The sequence below is a fragment of the Anomalospiza imberbis genome, chromosome 4 (assembly GCF_031753505.1).
Source record: "Anomalospiza imberbis isolate Cuckoo-Finch-1a 21T00152 chromosome 4, ASM3175350v1, whole genome shotgun sequence".
Taxonomy (NCBI): Eukaryota; Metazoa; Chordata; class Aves; order Passeriformes; family Viduidae; genus Anomalospiza; species Anomalospiza imberbis.
The window spans coordinates 64,519,602-64,540,901 of record NC_089684.1 but is presented as its reverse complement, the minus strand read 5'-3'; the positions used below and the strand labels follow the sequence as shown (position 1 = coordinate 64,540,901).

At 34.6% G+C, this 21,300-nt stretch overlaps 1 protein-coding gene across 2 annotated transcripts in view; it reads left to right on the top strand.

Annotated features, from left to right (window-relative positions):
• ARAP2 (ArfGAP with RhoGAP domain, ankyrin repeat and PH domain 2) overlaps positions 1–21,300 on the top strand; it is a 110,069-nt gene that overhangs the window by 39,299 nt on the left and 49,470 nt on the right. For both annotated transcript variants that reach the window (XM_068188843.1, XM_068188844.1), the window contains exons 9-14: positions 12,333–12,448; positions 13,639–13,838; positions 14,595–14,680; positions 15,374–15,556; positions 17,211–17,385; positions 18,863–18,997. In XM_068188843.1, coding sequence (XP_068044944.1) covers positions 12,333–12,448; positions 13,639–13,838; positions 14,595–14,680; positions 15,374–15,556; positions 17,211–17,385; positions 18,863–18,997 — 895 coding nt within the window. The remainder of the gene's footprint in view (positions 1–12,332; positions 12,449–13,638; positions 13,839–14,594; positions 14,681–15,373; positions 15,557–17,210; positions 17,386–18,862; positions 18,998–21,300) is intronic.

Below are 21,300 nucleotides of genomic sequence, written 5' to 3'. Positions count from 1 at the left end.
TGTCCTTTTCTGTTAGATATTAGTCTTTGCTCCTCATTATGAAGAAAATAATTTAATTAAAAGCTTGAATTTACTTTATTTTTACATAAGGTGCTTTTAGCTCAAAATTTGTGATGGGAGGTGATATTCATAACAAAATTAAATTACATTCATTATGATGAACGCATTTTGTTTGTTTCAAAGGGTATATTAATTCTACACACAGTCCTGAAACATGAGTATAGTGCAGATATTTGGAGCTGGATCCTTCTTTAGCTGTGATAGCTGCCCGTCTTAGCTTTGATCATTGTAAAATCAAAATTTTTTTTAAAAAATCACTAAAATCAAATAGCAATGGCTTTTACATGGACTCAAAACTTATTTGCAGTGGTTTTGCTAGGAATTCAGTAATCTCTGTAAGTATTTAATACTGTAAGCACTTCAGTATTTAAGTTGTGAGAAGTAGATTGCTTATTTTAAACTGTATTGATTCTTGAAACTCTCTTTTAAATATTTACTTTTATACTAACTGTCTTTTTTAATGTGGAATCACTACCTTCATGGCATATAGCCTAGGCAACTATGAAAGGGAATAGCTGCGAAGCAGTAGCTGTATGTGTGTCCATAAGTGATTTTGCTTTACAAAATTTCAGAACAGTTTCTCTGCATTTATCTATTTTCATCTTTGTCTCTCAGAAGCAAATTAGTATGAGTGAATCTAAAGCCAGCAGAAGAAAATATTTTCTTTATAAACAAAAACCAATAAACCAATCCCTCAAACAAACAAAACCCCAAACCCACCCCACTCTATTTTTGGCAGAACTAAATTTAAGGAGGATACCTTCCCAGGAGACATAATGCTGAAATGAATGAGTGAGTTAGGAAGGATTTGGCTTATAAAAATCTGTGGTGCAGCGTTGCTGTTGTCATGACATCAGCCCTCTCTTGGTCCAGGCAGAGAAGAATGTATGGCAAAACGGTCGGTGCTGCTGTCCCTTCACTGTTTTAGAATAAGTGTCACAGAAGTGGGAAGAAGTCACAAATCATAATATGGTCTCCTTAGGTTTCTGTTTCTAAGCCTTAGTTGTATGTTTGTACTTCACGTTGGCTTCTAGTAAAGGTTTGAACTTCTCTGAATTCTGACACATTCTTCAAAGTTAATGAATATGTGTGCACATTCTCAAAATTTAGATCTACTAAATATTTAGTTATGTATTTCACAAGGAAAAACATTATCTTTTTGGTTCAGGTAGTCCAAAAATATCTGAATTTCAAATTTTAAACAAATCCAAAATTTTATGGTATTTGATGTTTCCTTCCTGCAAAGGTGAACATTTATTAAATAGATGAGAGTTTATGCTGTCTGGCCAAAAGCTTTTGTGAGGGTCTGTACTCTCCTTGGCTAATTTTTTTCCTTTTAAATTTAAGATCATAATGTCAGCTGTTAAAGTGAAACATTTTTCTTCATGGCTCATTAAGCAGGATGTGTCTAAAATCTCCCAAGCTGGAAAGAGTGGTTAGCACAGTCCAGAGCTCTCCATGTTTAATGTAATTCATTCATTTATTCTTAAGAGGTGTGTGGGCGTGTGTGTGTTTTCCATATACACCATCTCCGAAGAGTAATTCAGTTTGATAGGATCAGAAATTTAAACTGCTCATTTTATCGACATCAGCTGGAAAAATCCCATAGGGATCTAGTTATGATAAAATGGGGTATGTTTGGAATATATTCATATAGCCATAAATACAAATTTTAAAGATGTGAACATGTCTGTTATAATTAGTGCTCTTTGTATGGTACTCTAAAAATTGTCGAAACTTAAAAAAAATTAATTTCCTTTTGTAATTATTTTGAGCCATGCAGATTACTTGGAAATTTGGTTTGTGAGTAAAAAAAAAAGCTTTGGAAAACTTTCTCCATCAGGAAATCCTATTTTTGTTTGTGGTTATTGAAATATTATGAATTATGTTAGTTATTGATTATTTCTACTTGTGCAATATCACATCATAGAATTAAATTTCAATTTATTAAATAAAGAGGTAGTAAATAAAATAAGAAGTCTTCATATTTACTGTGAGGTCCGTTTGTCTTAACACCTTACTCTTGTAGTCAGTAAGTAAAAGCACTGTGCTTGGTCATTAATACTTTTTGTCAATATCATATTTGTTTATCACCATGGGCAAATTTTGGAGGAAAGCAGACACTCCATTATTTGGAGGATTTCTTGGTTCATTAGGGGAATTTTGCCAGTGGGGATGTCATAACAGTTTTTTCTCTTACCTAGTGGCAACTGTACTAAAAGGCCAATCAAAAGGTTTGTCATTTTTGCATAACAACTGTTGTAGTTTTTAAGGTATTGCAAAAATGGTCACAATCTGTCTGTCCTGTAATAGTTCAAACACTTTTTTAGCAGTTTCTCTGGATTATCAATACATAACAAGATCCTTGGTGTGTATGCAGAACTTTGGCAAGAAGATTATAAAGATACGAATTCAGAAAATCACAGCTGTATGTGGTATCTTAAAATTCACTGATCCTTCTGGTCTCCAGACAGCAGTCTTGCTAAATCTAAGAAGGTTTCCATTTGTGAAGCACTTCCAAAGAAGAGTCCAGATGGCTACTTAAAATTGTAATAGTAATATCTATGTCTAAAAATGTCCTTGTATGAACAGGAGTTGCTCTGGGTGCTTATTGCAGGGAAGTGTTTAAAATGGTGTATGAATTTGAGATGGTGATTATACAGATAGCTGCTTCAGCAAATGAAAAAAAAAAAACGGTGGAAGAGCTCTAACACTAAAACTGAGGAAAATAGAAGCATTTCCACGTAATTTTAGAATTTTCATATATTAAACTGGTATCCCTTTGGGGTGAAAAAGATGTGAATTGAATAGCAAGAAATGGGTTCTAAAATGGAATGGGTTTCTATGTGTCAGAAATTGTGCATCTTAAGGAACATGATTGCCTCTTTAAAGAAGAGACAATATTATGAATAGCTATTGGAATTAAAAGTAAAGGTGAAAGCCTTGAATATAGGCTGTACTTGCTCCTGACAGGCTTTGACTTTTATTTACATGTTTATTTAGCTGTACCATATTTATGTCATCTCATGATTTTTCATGAAGCAGCAAAAGTAAAGATCATAGCCCAGGCAGCTGCAGTGGCTTCAGCCTCTGCAGCTAGCAAGGTGCTGATTTCTGAATGAGCTCTGTGCTGCAGAGAAGCCCTGCTGGAAGGGAGTTACTGTAGTTGTTCAGACTGGAACTTTGCCTACACTTGTTTTCTGTGTGTATGGTGGGGGAGTGGGGGACATAACACAGAAAACAGGTTTCTCTCTCTTGCTTGGGTACCTGTCAGGGTATTTGGGAAGACAGCAAGGAAGGTTTTGTGTGCAGTATTGCCAGCTTGCTTTGATGCTTGGTTTTGTCTTGTATGCCTCAGATGTGAGACTGTTGCTTTCCTAGTATGTTGAGTGACAAGAAGAAGAAAGCATGTGTCTGAAGAATGGAGTATGGTCTGAATCACACTTTCTGGGATTCAGAAAGCTGAGCTCTGAATTGTGGAATAGTTGGAAGAATTCGGGTCCTTCAGTATATTTCTAAAGCAGGAATGCAAATGACTTACAGTACCTTTAAGTCAAGAAATCTACTTTCCACTGATAACTTAAACTGCTTTTGTTAAAATGTACATCTTTATGTAGAATTCAGGTTCTTATATTGAACTTGCACACGTTGTTTCTGAAGTACATAATTTGCATACAAACAAATTATTTGTAATGGCATGGTTGCAGCATGGATTGTTTCTTCCCCCTCCCTTTTAGCATGTTTCAGCACAGGTGAGAAATGTATATATATATATTTGGAATTACAATCTTTTCTCTACTTTCTATTGTCTTCTTCTCTCTTTGTTTTTGAGCATTAAGAAATAGAAGTTCTTAATTTATATGTTTGTGTTTGTGGCTGGTAACTTTGACCATCCCCTTCCAGATTGCATCATGTTGTCTCAACTCACTGTGACCATACACTAAAGCCTTTTCTAATGAGACTGGACAGTAAAGAAGAGAGGAAATGTGGACTCTGTGTTCTCTGTTCTGATCTACTTTCCTTAAGTCTTACTAAGACCTGAAGATTAATTAGCTGCTATTATGTTGAAATTGATTGAAGCCAAGGATCTGTCTAGAGTAAGAGCTTACTTGGGGTTACATGGGGAGACAGATGCTCCTGTATTATATAAACCTAATTTTTTGAAGAACTCAGCTAAAAACTTTTGATAACGTTACCTCAATTACAAATTTGTGCACCCCTCTAATCATGAGAAAACTGGTCTTATTTCTAAGACCTTAATTTCACTCGATTATAATATTGTGCAGTAGATTTCCTTTCACAGGATCACTACCTCTTTCAGTGCATTGTCTATTTAGTAATTGTTTGATAATTTTAATTTCTTTTCATGGTGTAGCCCATGCCTTTTTTGTAGCACACAGTTGAAAAGTTCCTTACATTCAAATTAACCCTTCACTGATAAAAAAATGTTCTTTGAGGAGCAATGAGGAATTTATTTTTCATTACTTCCTATAAGGTAATGGAACATGATTGTCTCCTCCATATGACCACACAGTTCTGAGAAACATTATTGAAGGATTCAAATATCCATATATTTAGCATTTTCTGTTTTTTCAGTCTTTTATGGGTGGTTGAGAAGGAATAGTTCTCTGTCAAACTATACCTGCTCAAAATACTGCTTTCTTAGGTCTTGGCTGGAGTTCCAATTGCTCAGCAGTTCTGCAAATCAAACCCTACAGCATAAAGTCAGATACCAGGAAATGAAAAACGTGCAGTGAAATGACTGTATGCTAAGGCTTTGATTTACACTGAGTAGAAACTGGAAAAGGCAAAGATAAGAGCTAACTCTCCCGTATAGTATTCAAGCACTTCAGTTATGTGATCTTCCTCACCTTTTTTTTTTTTTTTTTGTATTTTGCAGCCCATAAAGGAAGGGAGCTTTCATCTTCATGTGTCCTAGATCCATCCCATACAACAAGCAAGGCATGGGCCTGATGGTGCATAATCAAGCAATATAAAATTGTATTGATATTGCAAAATACATACACATAACTGCTGAAGTGAGGATTCTGAATGGTTCCTGTAGTAAGTGAATAGACACATCTGTAACTTAAATGAGAAGTAACATCTAAGGTTGTAACTACCTTAGAGTGTTCATCAGAAAGCATTTTTTAAAGTAATTTCTTAGTTACTCCCACTTCTTATGTATTGGCTTTCATCATAAAGCCATCTCAAAGTACAGGTATTACATTTTTTAATAAAGAAATGGTGTGGAACGGTACAGAGAGGGAAGTATTCCAGCAGTATATCCAAAATATTCCACTGCAGACAAGCTTACTATATGGCACTGAATAGAGCTAATCTAAGTGACCCTTCTTGTCTTTTGCTGTCTTCCTTCTTTGTAACCTCCAAAATTTTGGATGCCAGGTTGCCATTATAATTTTTTTTTCAAAAATAGTGTGAATCATTTTTGTTCTCTAACAGGGGAAAGAATTTTGCTTAGTTAAGTGAAGAACTTAAAACTGATGATGTGACTACCTCACATATAACAGATGAGCACCCAGCTACAGAACTGACATGCACGGACAACTGGAATTCTAGCATCTCCTTGCTCATCAGGGCTTGAGTTAGCAACCTTCATGTTCTTTTAACATTATTTTTTGAGCGTGTAATTATATACTGTATGCTTCACTGTGGTTGTATTTTTGGACTTCATTAGAAGACTGTAAGACAGAGTGCATATGTGTGGTTTGTATTACAATCCACAATATGTAACTATCACTGGAAATCTATATTTAAAGTTTTTGGGCTGTGATGGGGGATGCAGAGAAGCCTGATGAAAAATAAATGGGGGTGCTAATCTCAGTACATATAGAAGGAGGGGAAATCAATAGAAGGAGGGCAACGAGGCTGGTGAGGGGCTTGGAACACAAGCCCTATGAGGAACGTTTGAAGGAACTGGGGTTGTTTAGCCTGGAGAAGAGGAGGCTTAGAGGTGACCTTATTGCTCTCTACAACTTCCTGAAGGGAGGTTGTAGACAGGTGGGGGTCGGTCTCTTCCACTGGGCAGCCACTGACAGAACAAGAGGACACAGTCTCAAGCTACGTCAGGGAAGGTATAGGTTAGATATTAGGAAAAAAATTTTCACTGAAAGAATAATAAAGCACTGGAATTGTCTTCCCAGGGAGGTGGTAGAATCACCATCTCTGGATGTGTTTAAAAAAAGACTGGACATGGCACTTGGTGCTATAATTTAATTGAGGTGTTTGGGCATAGGTTGGACTTGATGATCTTAGAGGTCTCTTCCAACCTCATTATTCTGTGATTCTGTAATATAAACTTGTGTAAACTTAATATCATCAATGCAATTTGCATTACTAGTCACTCTTTCTTAAACTCTTTAATATGTAAAAAGGTCTTAATTTTTCATTAATATGGAAGCCAGTTTTTCCCCATATTTCTTTTGCAGAAATTAGCCCTCCTTAATAGCTGGAAAGGCTAATGCCTCCAAATAATGAGGGGAGGAAAGAAACTATGAATGCTTCATCTGAATATTCTAGTTACTGTCTTTTATTCTCTCTGGAATAATTTGGTTGTTTGGAAGGAATCAAATACCATGGGGTAAGAATGAAGGAAAAGACTAAATCATGCTAAATTGTTAAGGGAATTTTCAGATCTTGCAGGAATAGTGTAGTTGTCACAAACTTCATGGTAACCTTCCCAAGGTAAATCTAAAGAGCTGTTGCAAATTAAATGGTAAATTCAAGGAACCATGTAAGGTCTTGTTTTGGAGCTCTGATCAGAGATATTGTGATTAAAGGTCAAGAATGTTCTAAATATGGGCAGGAGGACAAGAGTCATTTTAGGAATAATAGGAATAATCTTTTTATAAATTAGTGTCAAGGTTGTCTGAAATGTACCTGTTAAAAAGGAAACAAAAAAGTGTGCATTTATAAACACATACATATACATTTGTGTGTGTAAATATATCTTTATATGTAGTGTAATGTTCTTGATTTGTTACCTCTTATCACTGTTAGGTATCTATCTGCCTGCACATGCTTAAATATTACATGTCCTCGAGATCTGACCACCAAAGACACAAAAAGCAAATGCACCATGATCTCATAATACACAGGAAGGAAACTGATGTGCAGTGAGAATACTCAGTTGATGCAGAATTTCCAAAAGTGCTGTGTTCCCACCACATATCAGTGCTATTTCTGTACTTCAGAGTTTTGTACTTCTATATTCATTTTACTTCAAAATAAACTACAAACATATATTTATATATTAAGGTATATACTCAAGTATATATATGCATGTGTGAGTATGTAGAAACATAGTCTCTTGAACTCATGTCAGCAGTTTTCCTTTTGCTCTGCTGTTGCTGTTATCCAGTTAGTCCTCTACCAAAAAAGAAAGAGATAAAAATATGGATTGATATTTCTAATATGCAAATAGTAGTTAGCTAACCTTTTATTTTCAGTATTTATTTTATTTCAGTATTTTAAGTTAGTTGACTTTTTATGTGAGGAGTATGGGTAAAGTTATAATTGTGACTGCATTTTTTTGGTTTCATTTTTCTGAGATGTTTTCTTGATGCAAAGATTTTTTTTTTTATTCAACTTCATACATTGAGGACCTAATATTAGATCCATGAAAGACAGTGCATGCAAAGACATGATAATAACTGCTGAAACAGTAAATTCTGGGGAACACAAGCAGCATCTCTAGAACTCCTGTGTTCAGATGAATTTTGGTTTGACTAAACCAGTAAGGATGCCAGCCCTAGTGTTACTGGAACAAAGCCAAGTGGAAGGAAAAAAATAGAAAGAAAAATAAATTCCAGTATACTGTCTGGGTAGGAGAAGAGCTTTTTTAAAAGTGCCATTTTCTGGAGAAAATGTGTTCACTGAGAGTCACAAGGTTCAGCCTCTGATTATAAATTTATTTATGAGTTGCATGCAGAAAAGTGCCCAAGTCTGGCTTTTTAAGACAACATACCGAAAGTTTGGTGTCCAGCAGCTCTGAAAATTTCACTTGTTCAGATATAGTTGTATGATTTTATACATATATACTTTAGTGTTCCTTAGCCTTGGTGTTTATTTCTGTCTCTGTGAAACAGTGGTGGTATGTTAGAAAAGATATGAGACTAATTTTGAATCTCCTTCAATTTCATCCAAAATAGATTTGAAAAAATGTTAGTAAAGCCTGTCACAGGGCAGCTTTTGCCTATGAAACGATAATAAAGAGGGCAGTTTTGTGCACTGAGAGGCATTTTTTAGACACATGTTAAAGGTATGTTTAAAAATAGAAGTTAAATAATTTCATGATTTATATACAGATGACAGATTTTCGTAAGTTATGTCTTTTTCAGACAGGGGTGATAATGACAGCAACACTCCTACAGTATAATCATTCACCCTTCAGGAAGGAGCAACAGCTAATCAGAAAGCCAGTGCTCTTCTTCATATTTTTAGCTTTCAGTTAACTGTGCTGTTTTGTGGATACTTTTGATCTATTATTATATCTATAAAGATTTTTTTGGGTTTTTTTAAAGTTCTTGTAAACTCATGTTTCAACCTTTATTATAATTCATGAGGATAGTATAACTAGAGACATTTAAGTCATATCTATATTTAAATTTAAAAAACCCAAAAAACCCCAGCCCTCATCTTTCTCTGTGCATTTTTGAATCTTAAACTTTTCTTTCTTTGTCAGAAAGCATCGTTCAGTTCAGTGTATCTGAAACAATGAGCTTTCAGTGGGTAGAAGCAAGACAATTCTTATTCTGAAAAGATGCTGCTTGCTTTTGCTGTCGATATTTTTTGTATAGTTCTTGAATGGCCCTATTGTCCTTCTGTGCACTCAAAAGTGAATGAATTCATCTTCCAAAGTGGTGCACTTCTTTCTTCCCCGTACCAATTCCCACTTCTGTGTCTGAAGTAGAGAAGACTGCACTCCTGAAAGCATATAATTCTGAGCACTGAAAATTAGATTCTTGTGTACCTGTCACTCACAAAGCCAGGTTTATGCCAAGTGTTGTGCAGTTACTTTAAGTAGTTTGTTTGGACCATTATGGAAATAACTTCGCTCTGGTGTACCAATGAAATTGCTTAATTGGCCACCATATTCTGTTCTGAAAAGTAGATTCTAATTTCCTCATGTTTCTGACATTCCTCACACTGGAATTCAGTATTGTAAGTTCTCATGCCATTGCTGAATGTAAAGCATAATGGGTTATTCTTTCTTTAATGGGATTGTTCAGACACTGGGCACATGTGCAAATTTTGGAGGGTTGGTGCTGCACATAAAGGTAAAGACTTTCAAATTAATGCACTTTGTTTCTAGAGTGCTTTCTTGTTTCTGTATTGTTGAATGTAGTACAGCAAAGTTTGGTGTCTGTTTTCAGAGATGCTAATGTGTGTGTGTGATCTTCATGTGGCAGGTTGCTTCCATGCAGCTTACTCCGTTTTGCTCCAAGAGAAGGAGGTACAACCAGCTAGAAGGCATTAGAAAGAGTCTGAAAGGAACATAGAATAAATATTTTCAAGAAGGAACATTATGGAATAATTAGGTGAATGAAGCTTAGTTAGAGTTTCTTTCCTCTTATGTTATGTAATGAAATTCTCAGTTGTCAGGCAAAAAATTGAAAATTCTTAGTTGTTAGGTGGGCAATATACATATACAAAATGACTTCCCTTTTTTACAACCAGTATTTGGGAAATTTATGAAGTAAGATCCTGCAGAGACCTCAAAGCATGTTTTTGTTGGGCTTTTTAATTCTTTGAGGATATGTCTGTCAGTGGTTAGTAAGTATAATTTTCTTTGCTGCAACTGTTTTTTAGGGACTTTTAAGTGCTTAGATTGCTGGAAGCTTTTTTGAGAAGATGAGCATGTACCTTTTCTTATTTGCATTATTTTTATGACTGTCAGCAGTAGGAAGTGCCTAAAGGGAAGCTACTCTACAGGGGAACTTTTGATCTGGCTCAATAAGGTAGTTATTATTTTGGTCATCTTTGTTAATCATTTACCTTCAGTGAACTTTAATCTCGACCTAGAAGTGTATTGAACACCTTTTAATCATGGCTTCTGGTGGTTTTTCAGCTGTTATTTAATAAACAAAGAATGCATTGCACTGTGCAGGTTCAGGGATGGGCTTATTACCTCTCATTTGAAAACCAGGATTTCTTAAGGCAAATTATTTTAAATAATTTGAAATATTTGAATCAACAAATGAAACTTGCAACCAATTTATATCTCAGAAGCACGAACCATTTAATTCTACAAAGGTGTTGGTTTTGGGTTGTTTTGGTTTGGTTTCTTTTTTTTTAATTTCACTTATAGAAATGAAAGTTTTGTTTTTTTCTATCCTCCGTCTTTTCATTTTTGGTATTTCTTGCTCCTCTTTTTCTCACTGGTGATGTGAAGTTAAGAATGCTTCACTGCTACAGAGGATGCTGTCAAGTTCACACTCAAAAGGAGGTGATTCTGCTCACTCTTTTCCCATAGAGGGTGAATTAGGGACGGTGTAGGCTTAACAGAACTCTGCTCTCTTCTGAGGCAGGCGTGTCAGTATGAAACCCCTTGATTTATAGGCAAATGGAGTGGGGGCTGAAGATGAGGGGAGAGAATAAAAATGTCTATATTACAGGATAAGAGGGTAGAAGAAAAGGGGAAATATTTAAACATATTTCTATTTTTTTCCTATTCTCTAAAATAAATGATATGAGGAGTGGCTAAGATAGATTAGTTATTGAAAAGCTACTTTTTATAAAGGTCTGTGTCGAAATTCCCACCTAGTTCCCCACTGTTACTGTCAAAGGTAATGACATGTTAAAAAAACCCCAAAAATAAATTCTTAATAAGAAATCTCGCAAGGAAACATTAGCTAACTTATCTCACAGTATATTTAAGTAATAGGAATTCTGTCATTCTAAAAATCTCCTCTTATAATGGATGTTACTATGCTTTTTGGGGCATTATGCTATTCAATGCCTCGTGTGATACAATTGATACTTCTGCTTGTGCATAGACACACATGTGTATGTATCTTTTGTCAGATGTAGCCTTAGCAATCCTGGCTAAAATGATAGTTTTGTTTGTTCATACCTGAAATAGGGAAATAAAATTATAAGAGTTTTGTGAAGTATGTTCTCCATGTAGGCTTTAGTGCTCAAAAATATGTGAATCTTACAAAGAGAAACTTGTCAGTGATGCAGGTTTAAATATGTATTAACTAGAAATACAGTCCTTTCTTCAGAGGCAGGCAGTTCTGAAGCTTTTACCCTTCAGTGCTTTTATTTTTATCAGTCTGTACCCATCTACTTGTTATGTGAGCTAACAGTGAACATGTAAACGGTAAGATATGTGAATTTGGCTCTTTGCTTGGGCGATGCAGCTTGGTTTTGTTTCTGATTTATTTACTGTTTTCAAGAACTATGCTAATATTTCCAGAAATTAAACTTGTGGAAGTCACTGCCTTGAGATGAACATGTAAATAAATTTAAAGAAGGAAATGCTGATGGTGTTCCAAATACATAAGAAATAATGTATGTATTCATCTGATTCTCCAAAATCCATACATTTTGAGAGGCCCTTACAGGAGCTCAGTGTGAGCTCACATTTTATTTCCCAATCTGTCAATACAAAAGTTTTTATTTTTAGTACATTTTTCCATGCAGCAGGAAAAAAACCCTAACAATTTTACTTGGTTTAAGGCAAAAATACTTTCTTATAATTGAGTCAAAACTAACCCTCTGTCTATTTTAGCAGCTGTATAGGACTTTTTTTCAAAGGCATGTTTAGCTATGTACTACATCAGAAGCATAAATAACCAAAGGTTTAAGAAGGAATTTTATACATATTTAGTTTGTTAAAATACTCAGTTTTAAAGCATGAAAAACTGCTGTCAGTGAGAAGGATTTAGATGTATAAAGTTTATTTAGACACTTAAGCATGATTTAAGCTAGATCCTTCCAGAATTTTGCATTCACATTTTAATAATATCTATTGTTTAAACATTTTTTTTTAATTCTTTCATTTATTAATAGTTGGAGCATGCATTTTTACTCCTACCAGCAATCAGTTCTAGCAGTTGGAAACTTACTGGTTGGACAAAATTTAGTGGAGGCTTGTTTATCCATTAATAAATTAGTAATGGCTTATATGTTATGGTAAAGATGTCTATTACTGATCTTGTTTTTTCTGGACCATGAGGAAATCATTTTAGTTTACATGTTTTGTTCTTGAATGATAACCTCCTAAACTTTTATTATCTTTTTCCTAGGACTTTAAGACAGGATTTGGTATCACTTTAATCCCTATGAATGTGGCAAATGTGAAACAAGTGGATCGGGCTGCAAAGCAATCTTTTGAAATAATTACTCCTTATAAAAGCTTTAGGTAAGAACTTGAATATTTACTTTACAAAATATGCAATTAACTAAGGCACTAAAGAAATACTGGTTTTATACTGCAGTGCCATAGCTAGTTTGGATGAAAAGGTCATGTTTTTATTAAGGATGTTCAGCAGTGTTTAGAAAAATGGGAGGATTTTCTTTGATTTGTTTAGTTGTGTGCTTCATCTGTTAGCTTCTGACTAGGCATATTATGCCCACAGGTTCATACTTTTATGTAGCCTTCTTTGTTCATTCTGTGCAAGGGCAAAAGGAAAAGAAAAAGATAAATTAATTCCTCCACTTTCACAAATAGACTTCATCCTAAAGAATAATAAACTTCAATAGTGAAATAATGCCACATCCATTTAGTCTTATGCATTTTATTTGAAAAGAAGCTTTCATGTGCTATCTCTTGTAGATATTCTTGGTTGAAAGTAGTTGAAAGTTTCACTTTGGCTGATTGCTGAGACTTGTAATGATTTTTAAGAAAATGAAAGTGCATGCTAATAAAAGCCTTTTGTTAAGTGTCGTAGTGTTTCTTAAATGTTGTAATGAAGGAGGAAATTTCTTTGTTCTCCTGGGATTGCAAATGTTAGGAAATACATTCACTCTCAGTCAACTAGCAGGTAAAATAGTCTTGATCAGCAATTTGAATCTGTTTCTACTTGGTAGATAGCTAGTTCTTTGATTTTTTTTCTTAAGACATGACCATGTTGATGTTTGTTTCCTATTTAACTTTTACAAACATAAATTTAAATGAAAAGCAAGTAGTTTTTTAACTCTCAGTAATTTTTAAAATTTTCAGTAGTTTAAATTCTCAGTAGTTTTTTTATTCTCATTTATTTCTCCATGTTTCCTTATGTCATTCTATGCTTTTGTTAAAGTTCACTGTTTAAGTTTGGTAATTGGTAACATAAAAGGATTGAAATTAACTCAGTGATGTTACATTAATGTTACAAAAGCTACGTGACTTATACTAGTAGTGGTTTTGTTGAAAACGATACTAAAACAGACAGAGTTTCATTGAATTTAAAAATAAAAAATAATATATTCCATCTTAGGATTTATATCTGTGTGGAGGAAAATTTTTGACTGTGATTTCAGGTTTAAATGTAATAAATAAGGAGGCTACAGACCATGTTTAATTGGGCTTTAAAATAAAGATCAATAACACAGAAAAGTCAATTGTTTCAGCTTTACAGCAGAGTCAGAAAAAGAGAAACAAGACTGGATTGAAGCACTCCAGCAATCAATAGCAGAAACTCTATCTGATTATGAAGTAGCTGAGAAGATTTGGTTCAATGAGTCCAACAGGAGCTGCGCTGACTGTAAAGCTCCCGGTCCTGACTGGGCATCCATCAATCTTTGTGTTGTCATTTGTAAGAAGTGTGCAGGTAGAGTAATTAATGACAAGCTATGTGGGTTCTACAAAATGTCATATTTGCATATCTATGTATGTCCTTGAATTGGTGGTTATTTGTATTTTTTTTTTTTAATTTTTGAAGTGTTATTCTCATGGAAGGTTTGAGAAACAAAATTTGAGCATAACTTTTTTTTTTAATGCCAAGGTCAGCCTTATTCTAAAGCACTTCCATGCATAAATGACATGTCTGTGGTGATTGAGTTCTTTCAGTTGAATCATCCTTCATAATTAGTGGAAATTAAGACACACTAACACTTTATGGGAAAGGAATGGCTTTTGCAAGGCTAGATGCCAAAGAATAACAATTTTTAGTGTATAAATTTTGGGTGTTAATTTTGTTACATCTGTACATATTTTGCTGCCAATAGCTTTTTCAGATGCTACTCAAAATATAGTTCTGTCATGTTTTATATTGAAATATGTGCTTAAGTGGTAGATTCAAGGAAATATTTTATAATTCTAGGCTTTCTTTCAAACCAAGCTATCCCAAAAATAGTCTACATGAGACAGCCTACTTTGTTTATTCATTACTATCAACTGAAATTAACTTTTTTTTAAAAAAAGCGGTGTATTTTCGATGCTTTTATTTAATACTCAAATGTCAAACCCAACCTTTTGTAAAGATATCAAGTAGAATAAATCTGGCGTCATCACATTTTTTTGTTATCTAAGCAGAAGAGAAACCCTGTTTAAGTGCCTTAGTTAAGTAATGCTCTTGGATTTTCAGGACAACACAGATCTTTAGGACCAAGAGATTCGAAGGTCCGGAGTCTAAAAATGGATGCCAGCATTTGGAGCAATGAACTTATTGAGGTATGTTGTGATATTCTAACTCTTTTTTCCACCTTGAAACCTACTGCATGAAAAGGAGGAATTTACTGCTTTACTCACAAGAAAACTGAACATACAACTGCTAAACAATATGGTGCTGTTAAGTAAACTTGATGTTTCTGTGCATCGTGTACCTCTGTAATTCCAAATATTAACTTGTTTTGCTAACAAAATGTACAATTTCTCTTAGTATTTCTCCAAGTATCCAATATTTTGGGGGGAAAAAGAAATAAAATGCTTTTGGATAGTTCTCATGTTGAAGAAAGGGGAAAAGAGAGGAAACTTGTCACTACCAGCTTAGGTGCTTGGGATGGTAAAAAGTGGTGGTGGTAAAAAGTGGTCCTGATAGAAAGGGTTGGAGCCATCAGTGTTTTCTTTAAAACACATGCTATTCTTCTGTGAACTTTAACTAATGTTTTCTGATATATAATAAAGTGTTATAACTGATTAGCCTTGTAAAGCTTAGCTGCTGTTGATGGTAAATGATAACTGCAGGCTTTATTATTCATTTGTAGATGACCATAGGCAGTGACTGAGAGATGCTTCTGACTCCTGAAGGAAATTTTCTTTTCTTTAATAACTTTATTTTTCAACTTTTAGCAGCTGACAAGTGTTTGGGACTAGCTTCATGTCCTTCATACTGTTTTGCTAATTTATTCCCTGCATCTCATTCAGCTCTTCATCATCATTGGAAATAAGAGGGCAAACAGTTTCTGGGCTGGAAATCTTCCTCCAGGTGAAGAATTACATATTGATGACCCTGCAGAAAAAAGAATAGCATTCATTACACAAAAATATAAAGAGGGAAAATTCAGGAAAACACCTTTCCACTACAAAACCAAGGAACAGTTGAATAAGGTAATAGAGCATGATTAAGCCCTTATTGCGTTTTGGATTATATTGTATCTGTGTGCAATTTGGTCATCTTGTTAAACTGGTGGGAAATTAGTTCAGTGTCCTGAGTGACATTCTGACACAGTTGAATAAGGGTTATTTAGGAGCCTTGGCGGGAGTCATTGCATGACTACCTAGTTTGTTTTTCCTGTTAGTTTATTTGAAGAAGGTTATTGTAGTTCTTCCTATGTTTTCCTTAACCATCAAAATATGGATCTTTATTTTAATGTAACTGTAGTCTAGGGATGCAAATTTCCACTTCACTTCTTTAGATTACTTCCTATATGTTTGTCTGACATCTAACATTCAAATACAGTAGATAATTCATTGTTATCAACGGTGAAAATAGCTCATACACACTTACATAGACGCTTGTAGCTTATTGGAAATTAAAAAGCTGAAATTAATGATTGAAAATTTGTGTTCTCTACTTTTACAAAAATAAAAAATTCTTTAGAGTTGTAAAGTTATCAGAGTCACTCTAAAGTTTGATGTGCATTTGACTGAATTCTAAGATCTGATGGTTTGAGTTGTGATTTTTCAGGGTTAATAAATACAGAAGAGTTTTAATGCATTTTGCAATTTAATGCACTCAATTACATGACTCAAATTGTCTCAAAGAATATACAAAGATTGTTGGGTTTGTTTTTTGTGGGGAAGGATGTATGTCAAATAATAATTTGAATACTGGGAAAAGTTACCAAATTCTCTATAGAGACATGAAATTATGTAATAAGGCAGTCATTGCCAAGTAATTCTAGAACTTCTACTGAACTGTCTTCTCTGTTATCTTGTGCCTCCTGGGTGCTTATGTGTTTATTAGAACAGCTAAATTTTGTAGGAATAATCTTCCTATTTTGACTGACTTCTGCTTTAATCATTTAAGAAAAAGTCAATCTTTGACTAAATAACTGAAATAAATATTAAATCATAGAAATTTTAATGGTTGCTGTAATTGTGAGCTATTTTTGGTTTTAAGGTTTTAATCTTGTAGAAGAAAAAAAGTAAGTTTATCATGTTTGTGTATACAAAAAAAAGGAGACTCATGATTTAGGATGTGGTGAGATGTTTCCATTTCAAGGAAGATGAACAAGTATCAAGATACAGCTTAATAAAAAGAGTAAAAAAATCCTAATATATTTTAATCTTAATATATCTTAATAATACATCTTGATAAAAAGAGTAGTTTGCCTTATTGACTGATGGTAGTTTCTAAAAATCTACCTAGGAATTTCAATATGTGTCCTAGGAATGGAGTTTAAGAATCTAATCACATCTCTTTTGTTGATCTTCTGAGGTCTGAAATAGTAAGAGTTTTTTCTTCAGTAGTTTGATGTAAATATACAGCAAGGTTCCCCTCCAACTGTATTTACTCATGTTATCCTTCCTAAGTGGAATTTGTGAAAGCAACATTTTGCTGGGTTTGGGGTGACATTTTGGGATATTTTTGTTGCTGAATTTTTCAAGATTTAGACCATACTTCGTGGTTTCTGATACTTCTCAATGTTTATGGCCTAGCTGTATCAGAGTTGAAAGGATTTCCATCTACATTGCATATATGTCTCACCAGTAACTTTCTAATTTAAAGAGAATTCCTGTTTCCCCTCTCTGTTATAAGGCCTTGTGTGCTGCTGTAGTCAAGCAAGATGTGCTTGAAACTCTGATGTTGCTCTTCAGTGGGGCTGATGCTATGTGTGCCACTGGAGACCCTGTTTACAGCACCCCTTACTTACTGGCCAAGAAAGCTGGACAAAGACTGCAGATGGAATTCCTGTACCATAATAAGTTCTCAGGTATGATGCATTTCTTTCTTTTGATCTAATTTTTTATTCTGAAAAAGAGAAGGAAATAATTCAGAAGCAGAATTGGCTTTGCTTTGAAGAATAGTGGTATATCAGAAGGGCAGTTGTGATAGCATTAACTGTATTTTATTAGTGCCCAATTTTAATTGTGTGCAGGTTTGCTGTTTTGCTCAGACATCATGCTTAGGACTTAGACTACATCATGATAAGTCATATATCTCATACCCTTAATTATAGCACAGGAAAAAAACATCATATTCTCTGCTAATATTATCAGACTTTTACCTTGAGAAAAAAAAATGGGTACATAAATTTAACATATGTCTAAAGAATTCATCTAGCACTTTTTCCTTTCTTTAAAGAATATGTAAATTGATATCTACCCTTATTGCACACAGACCTAGCTGTTTTTTCACAAACTCTCCTCCCAAAATAAAACTCACCTCTTGAACTTGCAGTATGATCTATCCAGAAACCTCTTTTTCCCATCACAGCTTCTCTTGCAGCTTGGAGCATATGATAAGCTTTGGCTTGGAAGTGAACAATTCTGTTTGCAGTGTGTGGCTGCTATGAGGGTCTTGGAAACACAAAGCTGCTCTTTACAGTAAATATATTGAGGTGCATGGGTGCTACTGAGCTTTTCTTTTAAGAGCACTGGACAGTATCTGAAACCATCAGGGGCTGAAAGTTCACATGCAGATCTGCACTGGAAAAAGACAAAAAGACTATGTGGATGTAGTCCTGGATCAACTTTCCATTGGCTTGTGTCACTCTGCAAAGTGACACTGCATAGGCTGAAGAAAAAAAAAAGGATTAGTGGGAAACACAGGAATGAATTAAGGCTTCCAAGGGCAAACACAGTGTCTTAACTTCTGCCAGAGTACTGCTCAGGCCAGTGCCATGCACTGGATCACAGGATGTTAAGTTCAGTCAGGTGCAGACATGTATATAGGGTGGTTTTTTTGTTGCCTATGGTCTCAAGTGGTCCTAAGGTTACAGAGAGAGAAGTCTGCTTGTCTTAGTCCTGTCTTTCCTACTTTTGGCCCTCCAGCCAAGGCAGCACCATCATGTTCTTATCCTTATGGAAGGGGAGATCAGTGTATGTTGATGATTATTCCCAGAATTATTGTTTGTCTGCTGCCAGAGTTGTTGGTAAACTCTACATAAGCCCTCAAGAGGAAACAATCTCCTGTTGAAGTATGTTACACAAGGGATGAAAATCGAAGTTTGGTACATCAGAAAACGGTATTTTATATTACCTTGGCCAGCAGTGGTTGACAGTGGCGACATTGTAACAAATGTGAACCAGTTTTCTTAAATGAATATGCTTTCTAATTATAAAAATAAAACCAGTAAGTTTTATCAGTGTTGTAGTAAAGATACTGCAGAGCAACCACATATTTGCAGACCTGCATTAACTGATATAACTGAAGATCTGTATGTGTTTTACTCCTTTGTCTTTGAATAGATTTCCCAAACTATGATCCTTGTTTTGAAAGTGGCTTCTCTGAAGATTCTTCACATTCCACCTTTCTTTGTGAATTCTTGTACAAAGTTTCTTCTAATGTGGCTAAGCTTCCTACAGAGAAGAAATTAAAAGAAGGTATTTAACTTTTAATTTATGTATTTGAATAACACATGAATATGTATGATTTAGATTAATTTTATTCTTTTTAACTTCTTGCATTACTTTTTTTGAGATAAAATGTCTTTGATAAGAAATGTCTTCTTTTGATTCAGTAGACCTCTTTCAGATAAAGAAAATACTGTTTGTCTTGATCTCTTCATTCAGTAGTTGACAGAGGAAGAAAACTGAACTTCTGAAAAATTGTTCAGTTAACACTGTAATTGATAAATAAAAAACAAACAGAAACAATTCTAGCTTTAATTATATTTAGATTAGTGCCAAGAATTAATTTTCATCTAAATGATTCTATTACAGAAATCATTTACAAGTAGCACTGAATTTTTAGTACGGTATTTCTCAAACTCACAAATTTACAAAACCCTCCAAGTAGAAATGAGCATCTACAATGACTCTATGACAACTTGAGCTTTATGGGGTGATAATGCATGTATATCACAGTAGATATACATGGCCTCCTGTGCATATCAGTTTCCTATTTTTTTTTTTTTCTGAGATAGGGTGTTATCAGATAATTTTCCCCTTTTTCTTCCCATTTGCCTGCCTGTATTTTTCTTCCACCTAAACAAATAATACAAATTTTTAAAATCTGTGGTGATTTATTATTGAATTTATTGCTTCTAAAATCCTTACACAGCATCCTGCACTGGTGTGTACATATTTTTGTATGATTATGTCCGTATTCTCATGGCATATGCCTTTAAGATTCTTAGTGGACATTAAAAGCGTACTAAAGCATAGAACTCCTGTTTAAATATGCTTTTGAAGAATCTATATATTAGTGTGGCTCCAAATTCTTAAAAGCATTGGGTGATAACTGAACTAATGCCTGATCACATGCATTTCTTAGCATCTTTGCAGTTCTTAACAAACATGCCTGTTTTGACAGAGGACTGCTGCTGGATAGGACTTTATCTGGGATTGCTCTGAAATTGCTCTGAGCTTATTTGGGAAACAATGTAATAACTACAAACCTCCTTACTACTTGCTCCAAGTTCAGGCCTGATCTTCCATGCTGTGGCTATCTGTATATATACATAAAGAAGTTTATAAAAAACCCCAGACAGCAGTGCTTAGCCAAGTGGAGAGCAGATATAAGGCAATCTCTTCCGACACAATGGCATATTAGAAGTGGCATATTTGTAAATACCTGTATAGATGGAAGATTTGGCTGAAAGTACTCACAGAATGACTTCTGTAGTCCTTTTCAGGGGAGATGCACTTTGACTGAGCATTGTTAGTAGGATGTCTTAAAATTTATGAGGAAAGCCCTCAGGCAAGAAATTTTGATTGTCTTCCATTTCAAGTCTTTATTGGACAGAAATGAAGCTGCTTTGAAAGTTTATAGTCTGTTGCTTAGCATTGCAATTACTACTTGAGAGAAGATATAATAAATGGAAAGGAACCAGATTTCTGTCAGCTCAGGTTTTGTTCTCTGAAACTGTGATTGTGTCTTGAAGATTGTAGACGTTCTATTGTTTGCTTTTTTGGGTGTGGGCATTTGTTTGCTTTGTTTTTGTATTGATGTTGAATTACCCATGGGTTTGTCAGGACTGGTGTTTCTGGGATGGGCTCTTTAGAGATACATAGGAAGATAGGTTTCCTGACCATTTGCAGTTCAAGGAGACAAATGGAACAAGGGAGGGAGATGTAATGACATCCTTTAAAAAACAACAAAAACCCCTGCAGCTTTGAGAGAAACTACTCTTGCCTTAGGACTCTAATCAATCTCTGCCATGTTTAAGAAGCAGTATGACAGAAGTACTTGCTATTCAAAACATAAAATATATAATCTTTCTTTTTCTCTTCTTTCATTACATCCAGAACTGTTTCTAAATCTCACTAATATGAAGTAATACTCATATTTCAAATTACTGTAAGTGTAAATATTATTTTTCCTTCTTACTCTCTTTAAGAAGTAATTTGAGGGTTAGCGTACTGAGATGTGGGACAAAATGTTGGTTCCCTCCTCTGCCTGTAGATATTAAAATAAGATCATGTTACCTGAAAAATCTGACCTAACTATCTAGTTCTAGAAGAAAAGAAGTCCTGTTGAAGCAGTTCTGACTTGCTGTGAACTAACTGGGGCCTCTGCAGGCCAAAAAGGGAGCACCATTCTTTCACAGCATTTAGACAAATTTGGGGGCTTTTGTTTGTTTGTTTGTTAGTTTTTTAATGCTGTGTGTGGATAGGGCTCCAACTCAGAATCCCGCGAAGCTGTTTAATCATTAGAATTAAGTTCTTCTGCAGTGTTAGGAATC